This window comes from Ostrea edulis, chromosome 1 (genome assembly GCF_947568905.1).
Source record: "Ostrea edulis chromosome 1, xbOstEdul1.1, whole genome shotgun sequence".
In the NCBI taxonomy this organism is placed as follows: Eukaryota; Metazoa; Mollusca; class Bivalvia; order Ostreida; family Ostreidae; genus Ostrea; species Ostrea edulis.
Window position 1 is genome coordinate 22,261,412 of NC_079164.1, and position 14,809 is coordinate 22,276,220.

The 14,809-nt window shown below is 35.1% G+C and overlaps 1 protein-coding gene across 3 annotated transcripts in view; it reads right to left on the reverse strand.

The window, feature by feature from the left end:
* Positions 1–3,684: 3,684 nt before the first annotated feature.
* LOC125663705 (polyamine-transporting ATPase 13A3-like) overlaps positions 3,685–14,809 on the reverse strand; it is a 55,494-nt gene continuing 44,369 nt past the window's right edge. For all 3 annotated transcript variants that reach the window (XM_056153064.1, XM_056153063.1, XM_056153065.1), the window contains 8 exons: positions 14,623–14,775; positions 13,945–14,041; positions 13,791–13,863; positions 13,426–13,576; positions 12,301–12,446; positions 11,967–12,058; positions 9,564–9,647; positions 3,685–9,204 (listed from right to left, as the gene is read on the reverse strand). In XM_056153064.1, the coding sequence (XP_056009039.1) occupies positions 8,620–9,204; positions 9,564–9,647; positions 11,967–12,058; positions 12,301–12,446; positions 13,426–13,576; positions 13,791–13,863; positions 13,945–14,041; positions 14,623–14,775 (1,381 nt within the window). In that variant the 3' untranslated portion in view covers positions 3,685–8,619. The remainder of the gene's footprint in view (positions 9,205–9,563; positions 9,648–11,966; positions 12,059–12,300; positions 12,447–13,425; positions 13,577–13,790; positions 13,864–13,944; positions 14,042–14,622; positions 14,776–14,809) is intronic.

Here is a 14,809-nt window from a genome sequence, read left to right on the forward strand (position 1 = left end):
TATTGTCTTGGAGTTTATATGTATAATGAATATTCAGCTTTATAGTCTGATAAGTAAAGCACCAAATTTATTGATTTCTATGATTTTCTGTCTCACTAAGAGCTTATTTACCCTGATATACAGCTGAACTCCATTTCTCTTCCACCATAAAGGATGCTTTTAGACAACTTCCTATGTAGAGGAATTGTGGCATATGAACTTGTAACAGGGAGAAAATGTGACAGATGAGACCGGGATTCGAACTCGGGCCCTTCGAATCACTAGTCAGGTGCTCTACCAACTGAGCTAATGGGCCACCGGCAATCAAACCCTGCTGAACACTACATTCCTCCCTCATTAAATGTCTTCATACTTGAAGACATCAACCCCTAATCTTAATCCCCTGGCAAGCATTTTCACCTGTCAGTTCCAGGGGTTGGTCTATGGTACCAAATGTAACATGAAGGGAGAAAATGCAACAGATCAGACCGGGATTCGAACCCAGGTCCCCTGAATCACTGGTCAAGTGCTCTACCAACTGAGCTAACTGGCCACCGGCAATCAAACCTGGCTGACGGCTACAAACTCTTAAACCCTGGCCAAACCTTTTGAACTTTGCTTATCAGGGCTGAAAGCTCCAAGGAGTTTTACTGATCAAACTCTGTCCGTTATCAGTCTGCTCACTGTACCACTGGGCCATTTTTAACCACATTTGACACAAAGTATCTTGAGTGAATGGGGATTCAGGTTTCTTCAGATGAAGAGTCATGCCCCCTTCCAAAGGGAAAGAGGGTGAAAGGTTTTAAAATATCTACTTCTCATGAATGTCTTGGGTGGAAACTTACTTGAAAGTTTCCTTATATACTGACTCAGAGGTTTCAATTTTGATGAAACCATGACCCCTGGAGCCACAATTGGGGTTTAAATTATACACACATTTACATAGAAATACATGTATATATAGGGGACAAAATTATATAGCCAGGAAAATTCTTTTAAAATCTTCTTGAGAACCACAAGTTGACAGTTTGATAAATTTATTTGCAAGCATCCTCATGTAGCATAGATTTATTTTGTTCAAACCACGATACTCGGGACCAAGGTGAGGCCAGTCTGGATTTATTTTGTTCAAACCACGATACTCGGGACCAAGGTGAGGCCACAATCTGGATTTTTGTTCAAACCACAATACTCAGGACCAACATGAGGCCACAGTCCGGATTTATATGCAGAAAGAATGGGTTGGCCACCATGGAGGTTAATTAAGTTTGCGTAATTGAGCAATTTTACTACATTCTAGATCAAAGAACGATATCTTATGTTTTCAGATAGGCTTATATGATATATGAAAAATTTTGGGGGAAAGAATCCCATGGGTACAATTTGTCTAATAAATATTCAATTTTATTTTAAGTGTAAGACCAGGCTGGGCCAGAATAAGAATTTAGAGTTTTACGTGGTGTAAATATATGAATTTTTTCCCCATATCTTCTCAGGAACCACAAGGGTAAAATTTCAAATTCATGTTTTATTACCGACTTTAAATACTTGATAAATTCAGGTAATACAAGGTTAATAAGTTGTTCAATGCTGAAGTAAATCTTTTAAGCTTTATGTAACCTGTTACTTTCATCTCGTGATTTGAAGGGAAAATATTAGACCAAATTTGGGCTGAAATCTAGGAACTCTCACTTTAACTGAACAGGTGCTCTATCAAATATAAAGATACCAGGCACATGTATCCCCAATAATTAAATTGAAAATATCTTCAAATTAGTGATTTTTTAAATTATTTGAGTATGTCTCAATTTGGTGTTCTATATGGTTTTGAGCTCCGATTTTTACAGACCCGAGTTATTAAAATACATAGGTAGTGATTGTTCCTAAACTCTGGGCATCAGAGGCAAAAGTCTCATGGGTTTGGATGAGACCAGTTTCACAGCACTGACATCATTCCTCAATGCATTGTCCCCAAGTCCCAAGCACAACTTAATTTATGGCACTTAAACTACAGCTAATGACATCTTGATACAAAAAGATATTTTTATGCTGGAGTTTTTAACAAGCAAACTAAGATTTCCCCACAAATTTATCATGTAGATTATCACACCCCAATAAACAAAATTTGAGTGATATATTATAGGAGATCTGTCCTTCCATCCTACTTCATGTCAATATGAGGGGTATGTAAATACATCTTTACAATGTCAATATGAGGGGTGTGTGTGTATATATATATATATCTTGGTTCTTTTATCCCACTTACTCTGACCAGTGGTTCTTGTCTTGGTGGCCACAACTTTATAACAGACTGACATTATAATTTCATTCTGGGTACAAAAACTTGTGTGTCAGAACCCTAAATCGAGATCATTTTGCCCAAGGTCAAGGGGAGGAAAATTAATGTACGGATATCTTACTTAATCATGCAAAGGTTTTTTGTGACCTAAGGCTGTGTCATAACCCTGGTTCAAGGTCATACATGTAATGGGGAAAAAATAAAAATCAAATATACCTGTCAAGACAGCTTTAGTTTTGTTTGATATCAAATACATGTACATGTATTGATAAATGAATGCTTATCTAAGACTGAATTTGGGCTTCACTGAGCCAATTTTTGGTTTTTGTTTTGCTACAATGATGGCACAACCAATTTCTAAACCGTAATAAAGAATTCCACAAAAGAAAATCACCCTTCTACTCCGTTTTATTAGTCAAGGGAAGTGGTGACGTCCAACCACTGGAACAATCTTTTTCCTATTTATGAAGAGATGTAATTAATAGAAAATTTACCGGTAGATAAAAGCTAATTAGATTTAAATTAGTTATTGACTGGTTACCTCACACTAATTAGTCCTCACTTGAAAACTGGAAGGAGTTGGACAAAGCATGATGTACCTTCCATAATATCAAGTTTCAAATAAAGGGGCAAAACTCCTGTAAGGGAGGTCAAAAAGTGACTTTCAAAAAATCTACACAGCAAGTTTCAGTTTAATATATTACAGAAATGACAACATAGAAACCAAAAAACATGGACAAACAGTACTATTTACTTTTAACTTATTTTTGTTACAATTTCTAAGAAAAAAAAAGTGCTATGGTACTTCCAGTAACAATTCAGTCAAAACAGGTACAGTGGTTCTTTTGGTCAAGTGTATTTAAGAAAACTAGGTACCGCCATATCATTTTCAGAAAATAATTATACTTTTGTTTGAAAGAAAAAATATAATATAAAATTCCCAAGCCCTATAGGATTTCTTTTTTTCAAACAAAATCTTGATTTATATCTAGTGCATTTACATTCTTCAACAATATTCTAACAAAATGGTAATTGTTTCCATTTTATCAGACAATTTCAGACAGTAGAACTCTTCTGCAAGAGAGTTGTGTATTGTTTTCACCATTGGCTCTCTCTCTCTTTTAATTTTATTTCAATTGCAGACAAACAAGCAATCACTCACATACACACAAACTATTGATAGATTATTTAATGTTTTCAGTCATATATGTATAATGGAACTGGCCAAATTTTTTTATCACAACATTATCTGGTATGTTCTCATAACATAATCGGGTTAGAAAATTATCATTCATCAACTGAAGGACTGCCACACATCCTAGGGAACAGAAACTAGAAAATTATCATTCATCAACTGAGGGACTGCCACACATCCTAGGGAACAGAAACTACAACAAAACAAAGTATGAAGGTACATATTTTTTTTTTATTATCCATACATAGGTTCATGAGCACAAAACACATCCCCATCAATATCATATTCATTACTATCTACCTTGCGTCAGATGTACATTAAAATTAATTCGGTAAAATTTCATGGTTAAAAGGCCAAATATTCATGTATTATGCATAAAAGCTAAAAAGCTACGTGAGCAATTGCATATCTACATATCATAGCATTTGATATGAAACAAACTTTGGCAGCATTGAAACATTAATTACTTTACAATTAATGAATCATATGTAAAATATTTCCTTAAACAAGACTGGAACACTCTTATAATATAAATCTTACAGCCTTATAATATAAATCTTACAGTCTTATAATAAAAATCTTACAGTCTTATAATATAAATCTTACAGCCCTTTATTTCCAAACACTGAAAGAAAAGTTTACAAGTAACTTCACAAATTTTAACTTTGTTATAATTCATATAAAACACTTCCAAGATTATTGATGGCATTTAACTTCACAAAAAACTTCCTGATAATTAATGACATAAAACTACACAATGTAAAGCACCCTTTTCCCAAGAACATCAACCTTGGTTGAGTCATGGTTTGAGGGGAGACCCCCCCCCCCCCTAATAACTGTTAACACCTAAATATGTAAAACTTAAAACCCATCTTATCTCATCCTTGCTCCAGGGGTCCTACTAGTGTAAACATCTCATCCTTGCTCCAGGGGTCCTACTAGTGTAAACAAACTTTTATCTACATTAATATAGGGATGCTTATATAAATATATTAATATTTTCAGACATTGAAACCTCATGGTTTTTTTTAAGGACCTTTTCAAAGATATCTCTTGTGGTTCTTGAAAACATTTTTCAAGAGCATTTTCAGAACCCCAACCCCTGGGGTCATGGTTTGAACAAACTTAACCTACATTTTGTAAGGTTTTACAAGTCCGGGCTTTTATACTTCTGTGGTTCTTAATGAGATTTTTTAAAAACACCCTTCCCCATTCCTTAATTTATCCCCCCCCCCTCCCTTGGAGGCTGACATATCCCTTCATTTAAAGAAACTTGAGTCCAGATGCTTCATGACAAGTTTGGTTGAAAATGGTCCAATAGACACTGGACAAATCAAAAGTGACCACTTAAACAAAGTGAAGAAAACACTGAAAGTAAACTACAGTACAGGAATCTTGCATGTTACTTTGACAAATGATAGCTCCTCCCAGGGGAGGAGCTTAAAAAAAAGATTCTCCTACAAGTGTTTAATGCTATAACATAAAATGTTGTGTGGCCCCGGACCTACATGTATGTGCATGGTATGAACAAATCTGAACTACAAAAGGAGAAGTACTTTGATTTTATTTTGGCAATGTAAAAGATTGTCAGAGATCAAAGGTCAATGTCTGAACACACTGGATTCTGCACTATTTAACAATGCTTGCATACTAGAATCTACATTATATGAGAATACTGGCATACTGTTTTGACAACTTGTAGTTTCATTGTTCTTAATATGGTGAACACATTCTGCTTAATTAATTTGCCCTGTTCAGTACTGTACGTAAAGAATGTTAAGAAATATATTTGCTGGTATTGCCATTCAGAATCAGTATGATGAAATTTCTCTATGACAATTAAAATGAGACAAATTTAGATGAAATAATCTCTGGGTGCAATTTCATGTCTGCTTTTGCATCCTGTCTGTGCTGCCTCTCTAGGACATATCAACACACACACACAAACACTCCATAGGCACACTTCTAAAGGTCCCACAGACAGCTGACATTGTCATTCAGTCACTGAATTCTAGCATAGCTGTGATTTAAATGAATAACTATCTATTGAACACATTGGATATTTATGAGATTTACAAGCTACTATAAATGCCTAAGGCACATGGGTATATCTGACTATCAACTACTGTAAATCACATTTCATTCACAAGAACATTATCAACAAGTTATTTCGTGAGACTATTCATTCTCAAAAAATTCTAGCTCTCGAGAATAAACTCTGCAATATAGAAGTTGTAAGCACTAAATAACAATTTGCGAAAGATGTGTCTCTTGAATAAACACACATTCTGGGAGTATTACATAAGCAATACATGTCCCCTTAACAGCGCCCCCATTAATTGATGGATAATGTACATTTGATGTTGTTTGACCTTTGATTATATGAACTGTGACCTAAAATATCGGTACCAAGTCACCATGTTCACCAATATTGAATTAGTTTGATGTTTCCTTGTTCATACAGTTGATTCATGTAGTTTTTATCTGGGATAAAATAATCTTAGTCAGAACTTTATAATTCTAAAATTCATTTCATAAACATGTAGCATATATTCTAAATGTCATACAGTAAATTTGGGTCTGATAATTATATTTATAAAAACAACCAAGAAAATTTGGTAGTCCGTCATCGTGCGACACACTGTTTGCCTTTTTTTTTAATACACGCAATTTCAGTCGGTAAATTGAGTACTTCGCTAACCAACTACAGATAAAAACTCGCGTGATTAACAGATTTGATATATTTTCATTGATACGTTCCATTTGTGATTAATGAGCTTGAAATATAAAATTAATTGATTTTTTACCCAATCAGCGTCCTTTCATCAACTGCCTCTATCCAGATGTCCTACTTTTACAGCTTTTCCATCAGAACATGATCCCAATGAATATAAATTTAGAATGTAAAATATAAAAAATTGATTTCTTTAAACTTTACGAAATTCAAACTTGATCCTTAATTTGCCACTCTGAAACTACACTGCAAGTTTCAAATGAATCCTCATACGCATAATGGAAAAAAGTCAGAAAACCAATGGGACAGACTGACAGATGGAAAAGAAAGCTATAGTCCCCTTCAGTTTTACAAACCAGTAGACTAATAAATCAGTGTATCCTCACAAAAATATGGTCTTACAAAATAAAAGTGATCTATAGTACATTACACACAGTCTATATGCATATTCAACTTTTTTATCTATGAAAACATAAAAAAAAAATTCTAAAAGTACTTTTTCAAGAATATTTGAAACTTATATTTGTGCTGACACAGAAAACTAAAACATTTATTATTTCAGACGAGTAAGAATTGGGATCTTCCTATTACGAGATACAGCTGACGATGCCTCAAGACATTAATACATGTACGTATATTTCTAAAACAAATTACTACATTAATGTAGCATTTTCATATTAAAAAAAAATCTTTTGAAGATATACAAAGAGTAAAAATTATTCAATTCATGTACAATCACGATAACTTAGACAGAGATACATACAAGACTCACACAAAATAATTTTATAGGGATACTGAAAACATTCATAAATTGAAAAATAAGCAAACAAGACAAATAAACTAATAAGTGTAAAAACCATTACAAGTTTAATACTGTAAAGAAACTATGGTTAATGCTGGAATATGTTTGATTAAAATGAACAAAATAAATAAATAAATCAATCTCAAGTCCAAAAAAAGTGTGAACTTCTAGTGAATCTCCAGAAAAAGATACAAATTTCTCTGCATTGAACTACGCCTATATGTACTTCTCTGGCATTGTTTCTATAAAAACGAAGGGAAAAAAAGAGTTATGTTGAAATTTTGACGTCCGTGGTGATTTTATGTATTTGGTAATAATTGGCAAACACGACTTTGGTTGTTAATGCCTCTTTAAGATTATCTGAACACATTTTTAGTACATAATATTTTATTTTGTACTGTATAACATAATATGATCAGGCAGAGCCTATATAAACCTTCTCCCAGTACATAATCTACATGGGTCCGAATCTATATAGTCCGAATGCTTGACCCAAGAGCGATAAATTTCATCATTTTGTAGAAACCACCAATGCTAATATTAAACAACTATGCTTTCAGTTTGTTTGCTACATGTTAAGTGTATATAAATAAAATGAAGTTCTTTTTTTTGTTTTGGTAAAGATAACAATATTTGGAGGTTTTAGCCCCATCCCTAATTAGTCTCCAGTGGATGGGTACCTTTAAATTAAAAATACATATTCCAGAACTGGTTCAAAGGTTTCCAAGAATAAGTGAAAAATATAAGTTTACAGACAACAATGGACAGGAACGTATTGCAATAAAGGCTCAAGCACCCTAAAAAACAAAAGCTGAGATCAAAGCAGATAAAAAAGCATGGAAAAAATGGTTCTGAACATAGAACTTGTAAAATTCATTTTAAATCCTTGAAATCAGATTTTTTTGGTAAAGCTAAACATTGAAAGACCTTCATCAAAACTAGATCTCTATCTAATTTACACACATACACACGTTTCACTCAAGACTATCACAGCAAACCTCTGGGAAAAGACATTTGAAGATGAAGACAGGCTCATCCATGTCCTGTGCACACACACATCTATATTACTATTTAGAAACAAGTATGACATTTCACCATTGTGTCTGTTTCAATTTCTTAGCCCAGTTGAGATATTTTCTGACAAGGGGGACTTTCTCAACATTAAAAATCACTGTTGGTGACAAACTCCACCTCTCCATGATAAGGTTCACTCTGACTGGTGGTTAGCGTCATGTACACATATAACGTGATACTGATTTCTGCAGAAACACATGTATATTTCAGTATGCAACATTGCCTACAGAAGCACCTGACAAATTGTTGGCAGCATATCATGATTTTCCCAATTAGATAACATTCACTGTATACATGTATCAGATTAAAGCACAGGCAATTATATTGCTTGGGTTCAAATTTACTATTACAGAGTATAAGTGATATAACTGCCTGTGGATTAAAGCTATTAATAATTGCTTTTCTTTAATATAACAATTTCTAGTTTCCTATGATTTTTCGTAATTAAAAATAAAAATGGGGGGAAAAGACAAAGTTTTCTACACAGCGTCACAGCAAAATTCCACTATCGATAAGAAACTAACATAAATGCAATGCTAGCAGATTTTTGTGTCTTCTTGAGATCCGAAAGTTTTCTTTCTACCTGGGGGTGGATCAATCAGGGGTATAGCACTGGAACTGTTGGAAACTTTATCTCTGGACCGGGCATGTGCTAAAGATGTGATTTCATCAGACAGAAGAATGTCGTCGTTAGTCGTCCCTTCAGCATTGTCTACAGCCGACTCGCTCAATGTCCGAGATTTCCGAGTCTGTCTCAGAGAGGTAGTATCCTTGGAATTTTGCACAATGCAGGGTAAAGACCCTTGGTTGAATGCAGATTTATCGACACAATTTCGATGTGTATTAGTTGCAACCTTTTGAGAAGAAACAGATGTCAGGCTTTTGATATCAGATTCGGAATCGGAGGGGTGATAAATGTTGACTCCTTGAATAGAATTCATGCTGTCTAATCTCATATAACCATTTGCCACACCTTCTGCTGTTTTATCAATGGGAGGCCAGTCTGGGGCTTCAATTATTTCCCTTTCTATTGTCTTGTATTTCACTTCTGTGTGTCGAAGACAGCGGTCCACAAATCGTGACCATCGATTTCGTAAATATGGGTTGTCAAGGAAGTAAGTCTGAAAGTTTCAGAGAAAGACACCTATATGTATATGCTAGAGATATTTCACTATCTGATTTTGTTTGCGATATTGTTTTACTACACTCTATAAAATGAGCTTGATGTTTTTGAAGCACGCGAAAATTATCAAGATGTGAGAGAATTCAAGCTGTTACAAAACATGGAAACTTACCTCAATAAGCACCGACAATAAAAACTCGGAAACTTACCTCAATAAGCACCGACAATAAGAACTCAGAAACTTACCTCAATAAGCACCGACAATAAGAACTCGGAAACTTACCTCAATAAGCACCGACAATAAGAACTCAGAAATTTACCTCAATAAGCACCGACAATAACAACACGAAAACTTACCTCAATAAGCACCGACAATAAGAAGTTGGCAGCTGCTATCCCAACATACAGTAGTCGATAGCTTATTGATTCTGGTGAACGAAGCTACAAATATAAGAATTTCAAGAAATATAATCTTATTTTAAAAACATTTGAATTTTTTATCAGTTAAATTATTCTAAAAACAAACATTTGAATTTTTTATATAAAGTTAAATATCCTTTGACATGAGTACAGGAAACGCTATCTAAAACCACTCAAAGTAACCAGATTATTGTAATGAGGTGGGATAGTGAAGCCTGATGAGGGGGGGGGGGGGGGGGGGGGGGGGAGGGACAAGATTTATGGTACAAGATGAGGCTTTGCCAATACCTAAACCAAATCTTTGTCCCGAGTTGGAATTTCATTATCCCATATGACCTCATAATGAAGGATTATTTCTCTCATATTTGCCTCACATTAGGAGCTTTCAGAAAATTATAAACTAAATCATCAAAATCCTTATTCAAACTAATGCAATAATCAATTAGACACTCAGAAAGAGCATATCCAAAAATGGTTTACTCTTAATGTGTAAACTTAAATAAAATATAAATGTCTGCAAGAGTGCCCATTCATAATGATAAATAGTTGAGAAGACATTGAATTGCAGGGGTTTTAGTAAACAAAACAACAAAAATGGTTGAGAGTGAAGAGTTTGATGACAGGAAAACTTAAAACTTTTATATTTCTATCATTTTGCTTAACGTGGATTCTCTAACTTAACATGACAGGTCTTGTCGTAAGCAATGTATAGACAAACAAGAGGCCCATGGACCAAATCCCTCACCTGAGTCACCTTGACCCATATTTAAAGATTTTCGCTACATATTCACATGTAAAACTTTTAAACCCTATTGTGGCCCCCAACCTACCACTAGGGGCCATGAGTTTTACAAACTTGAATCTGCACTGTGTCAGGAAGCTTTCATGTAAATATTAACTTCTATGGCCCAATGGTTCTTAAGAAGATTTTTAAGGATTTTCTTTATATACTTGTTTGTAAAACTTTGATCCCCTATTGTGACCCCATCCTACCCCTGGGGGCGATGATTTTAACAAACTTGAGTCTGCACTATGTCAGGAAGCTTTCATGTACATGTAAATTTGTACTTTCCTAGCTCAGAGGTTCTTGAGAAGAAGATTTTGAAAGATTTTCCCTCTATATCTGTATGCAAAACTTTGATCCCCTATTGTGGTCCCATCTTACCCCCAAGGGTCATTATTTAAGAAATTTGAATCTGCACTATGTCAGAAAGCTTTCATTTAAATTTCAGCTCTTGTGGCCCAGTGGTTCTTGAGAAGATTTTTAAATGACCATACCATATTTTTTCCATTTTTGTGATTATCTTCCCTTTGAACAAACTTAAAAGCCCTTCACCCAAGGACGCTGTTGGCCACGTTTGTTTATAATTGGCCCAGTGATTCTTCAGAAGAAGATTTTTAATAATTTTATGATTTTCTCTATGTATTTGTATGTAAAACTTTGTTCCCCTACTGTGGCCCCATCTCACCCCCGAGGACCATGATTTTTACAAACTTGAATCTGCACTATGTCAGGAAGTTTTCATGCAATTGTAAACTTTTTTGGTCCCAATGGTTCTTAAGAGGAAGATTTTCATATCTATTCATCAGTATGTAAAACTTTGATCCCCTATTGTGACCCCATCCTACCCCCGGGACCTTTATTTTAACAAACTTGAATCTACACTATGTCAGGAAACTTTCATGTGAATCTACACTATGTAAAAAAGCTTTCATGTAAATCTCAGCATTTCTGGCTCAGTGGATCTTGAGAAGAAGACTTTTAAAGATTTTCCTTATATATTTGTATGTAAAAACTCTGATCCCCTATTGTGGCTCCATCTTACCTCGGGGGCCATGATTTTAACAAACTTGAATCTGCACTATGTCAGGGAGCTTTCGTGTAAATTTCTACTTTCCTGGCCCAGTAGTTCTTAAGAAGATTTTTAAAGATTTTCCCTATATATTAGTATGTAAAACTTTGATCCCCTATTGTGGCCCCATCCTACCCCCGGGACCTTTATTTTAACAAACTTGAATCTGCACTATGTCAGGAAACTTTCATGTAAATCTCAGATTTTCTGACTCGGTGGATCTTGCAAGGAAGACTTTTAAATATTTTGGAGAAGAATGTTGTCCTTCATTTGAACAAACTTAAATTTCCATCACCCAAGGATGCTTTTTGCCAAGTTTGATTGAAATTGGCCCAGTGGTTCTAGAGAAGAAGTTGAAAATATGAAAAGTTTACAGATAGTCAGACAATGGGTGACCAGAAAAGCTCACTTAAGCTTTCAACTCAGGTGAGCTGAAACAAATATAATTTTAACCCAATTCATTATATGAAATTGGAATGATACATACCTCCATAACCTCTTGAAATCCCTTAGGTTCTGGATAAATTGTGACCCATAAAGTTACCAACACACAAACCACAACATTGACCAAGAACCAATCTGCAAAATTTCAAAATAGTTCAACTGCATGTTCATTTATCTAGATAACAGAGTATCTTAGCTTCAAAATAGAATGTCATGGTATGATATACAGATGAACATAAGCAAACACATTGGTGTACAGTAATTCTCATCAACATCTTAATTTGCAGTTCATGATGAGGGACAAATATTCATTTACAAACACTGCAGAGTGTTTCCTTACACTTTTCAGGATTAATACATTGCTCAACACAACTTACAGTTTGTAAACATGTTTCTGCGATACGGGAATCCCTTGGAGAAGGTGATGGCCAGAATTATGTATTGATAGGCCGACATGGAGAACACCGCTGTATTCTCATAGCTCCAGTAGTTGTCATCAGGATTCTCCACAAATGGTTCAAACCTAACAAACAGAAATCTACATTTATCATAATAGTATAAATAACATGAATTATATGAACATTATCAAAGTGCTACAGTAACTGAATGAAAACAATTATCAAAATGTTTTTTGAATGTAACTACATGTATTTAGTAATCTGCATTTTGATAGGGAAATATACTGAAGGTTAAGTTACTTAAATGAGTGTTAACAAGACAGAAACCATTCTATCTGTAAAAGCATAACCGAGAATAGAGAAAGAACCGAAGATGGATAAGTATTGATGGCTGTGATCAGATCACATTCCCTTACCATGGTTGTGATTAGAATTCTTTCTTACAACAGTTGTATTTGGATAATTCTTGCTTACTGTGGTTGTGACTGGATAATTTTTCTTACCATGGCTGTTATTGAATATAACTCTTTCTTATCATGGCTGTTGTTGGATAATTCTTGCTTACTGTGGTTGTGACTGGATACTTTTTCTTACCATGGCTGTTATTGGATAACTCTTTCTTATCATGGCTGTTATTGTGTAACTCTTTCTTACCATGGCTGTTATTGGATAACTCTTTCTTATCATGGTTGTTATTGGGTAACTCTTTCTTACCATGGCTGTTATTGGATAACTCTTTCTTATCATGGCTGTTATTGGGTAACTCTTTCTTATCATGGCTGTTATTGGATACTCTCTTTCTTACCATGGCTGTTATTGGATAATTCTTTCTTATCATGGCTGTTATTGGATAACTCTTTCTTATCATGGCTGTTATTGGGTAACTCTTTTTTATCATGGCTGTTATTGGGTAACTTTTTCTTATCATGGCTGTTATTGGATAACTCTTTCTTATCATGGCTGTTATTGGGTAACTCTTTCTTATCAAGGCTGCTATTGGATAACTCTTTCTTATCATGGCTGTTATTGGGTAACTTTTTCTTATCATGGCTGTTATTGGGTAACTCTTTCTTTCCATGGCTGTTATTGGGTAATCTTTCTTACCATGGTTGTGATTTGATGTGAAGGAAACAGAATGTCTGAGCTGCTGTCTGTATAAGCATCTGTAGAACTAATGACATGATAGGGAAGATGCTGGTCAGACTGATAGGTGGGGGTTCCTTGGCCAGCTCTGGATACGGATCTGTCCTGCCAACTATTCAACACAAAGCTATGTAAATAATATCTGTTATAAATCTCCACTTTGTTGAAGCTGACATTTCAGTTCAATCTTCTGTACACGTTTGTTACAAATGGGAAAAGCATGGAGACAAATGTGAATTTGAAGAATAAATTATCTTCCACATCATCCACAAGAGGAACTTCCTATACAGACTCCGCTCTATGAAAACTAACTCTTCTTTACTTACATGTGATGCTGAGAGTGGACAGGAGGAACAAATCAATGTACAGAAACTCCGGGTCAGTGAGACTGGCTGATATCTGAAGTAAACAAGATTTTATCTTGTATATTCAAAAACAATACATCAGCGAATTTCACAGCTGCTTAAGTCCTCCACTTACATAGTACAAAATGGAGACCGACACAAACTGGGTCAAACTGTAACAGGCCATGTACTTGAAAATACCATAGGATGTCACTAACGCAGCTCGTCCTTGCCTAGAAAGTCAACACACATTAATGTTACACACACCTTATTTGTAAACCCTGTTCTTAAATAAAACTTTAAGAAGCATTTCACATACAGAAATCGGCCTTGCAACCCCCCCCCCCCCCCCCCCCCCCCCCCAAAGAAAAGTAACAAGCATGAGAAACACCCAAGTTTAGGAAAAACAGAATGTTTTCTGATGCATTCAAGGTGTTTTTTTTGTAAAAAGTCATGCGTTAACTATGGTCTGGTCTGGTCTTGTCAATAGACTGGATGTGAATGTTAACGACACATTGTGCCAGATTCACAAAATGTCTTCATTTCATGTCATCTTGATATCAAAAGAAAAATGAGAACCTGCATAATAGTTTTTGAGCAAACACCTAGTCTATTACATTTTTTGAATGAGTGTTAAATTTCACTGTGATCACTTTGTGTATCTGATGACACTGTGTGTATCTGATGACATTGTGTGTACCTGATGACATTGGGGATTACGTGTACCTGATGACAATGGGGACACACTTGACATTGGGGATTACGTGTACCTGATGACATTGGGGACACACTTGACATTGGGGATTACGTGTACCTGATGACATTGGGGACACACTTGACATTGGGGACTTTGGAGGTGAAAGGTGAGGCGACGGAAGCCTCGGCTTCAGACAGAGATATTCCAGCGTGGGCCATCTTAAGTGCTCCACAATCGTTAGCACCATCTCCACACATTCCTACATAATACCTGAAATGAAAGATTTCACATAAAAAATCTAGTT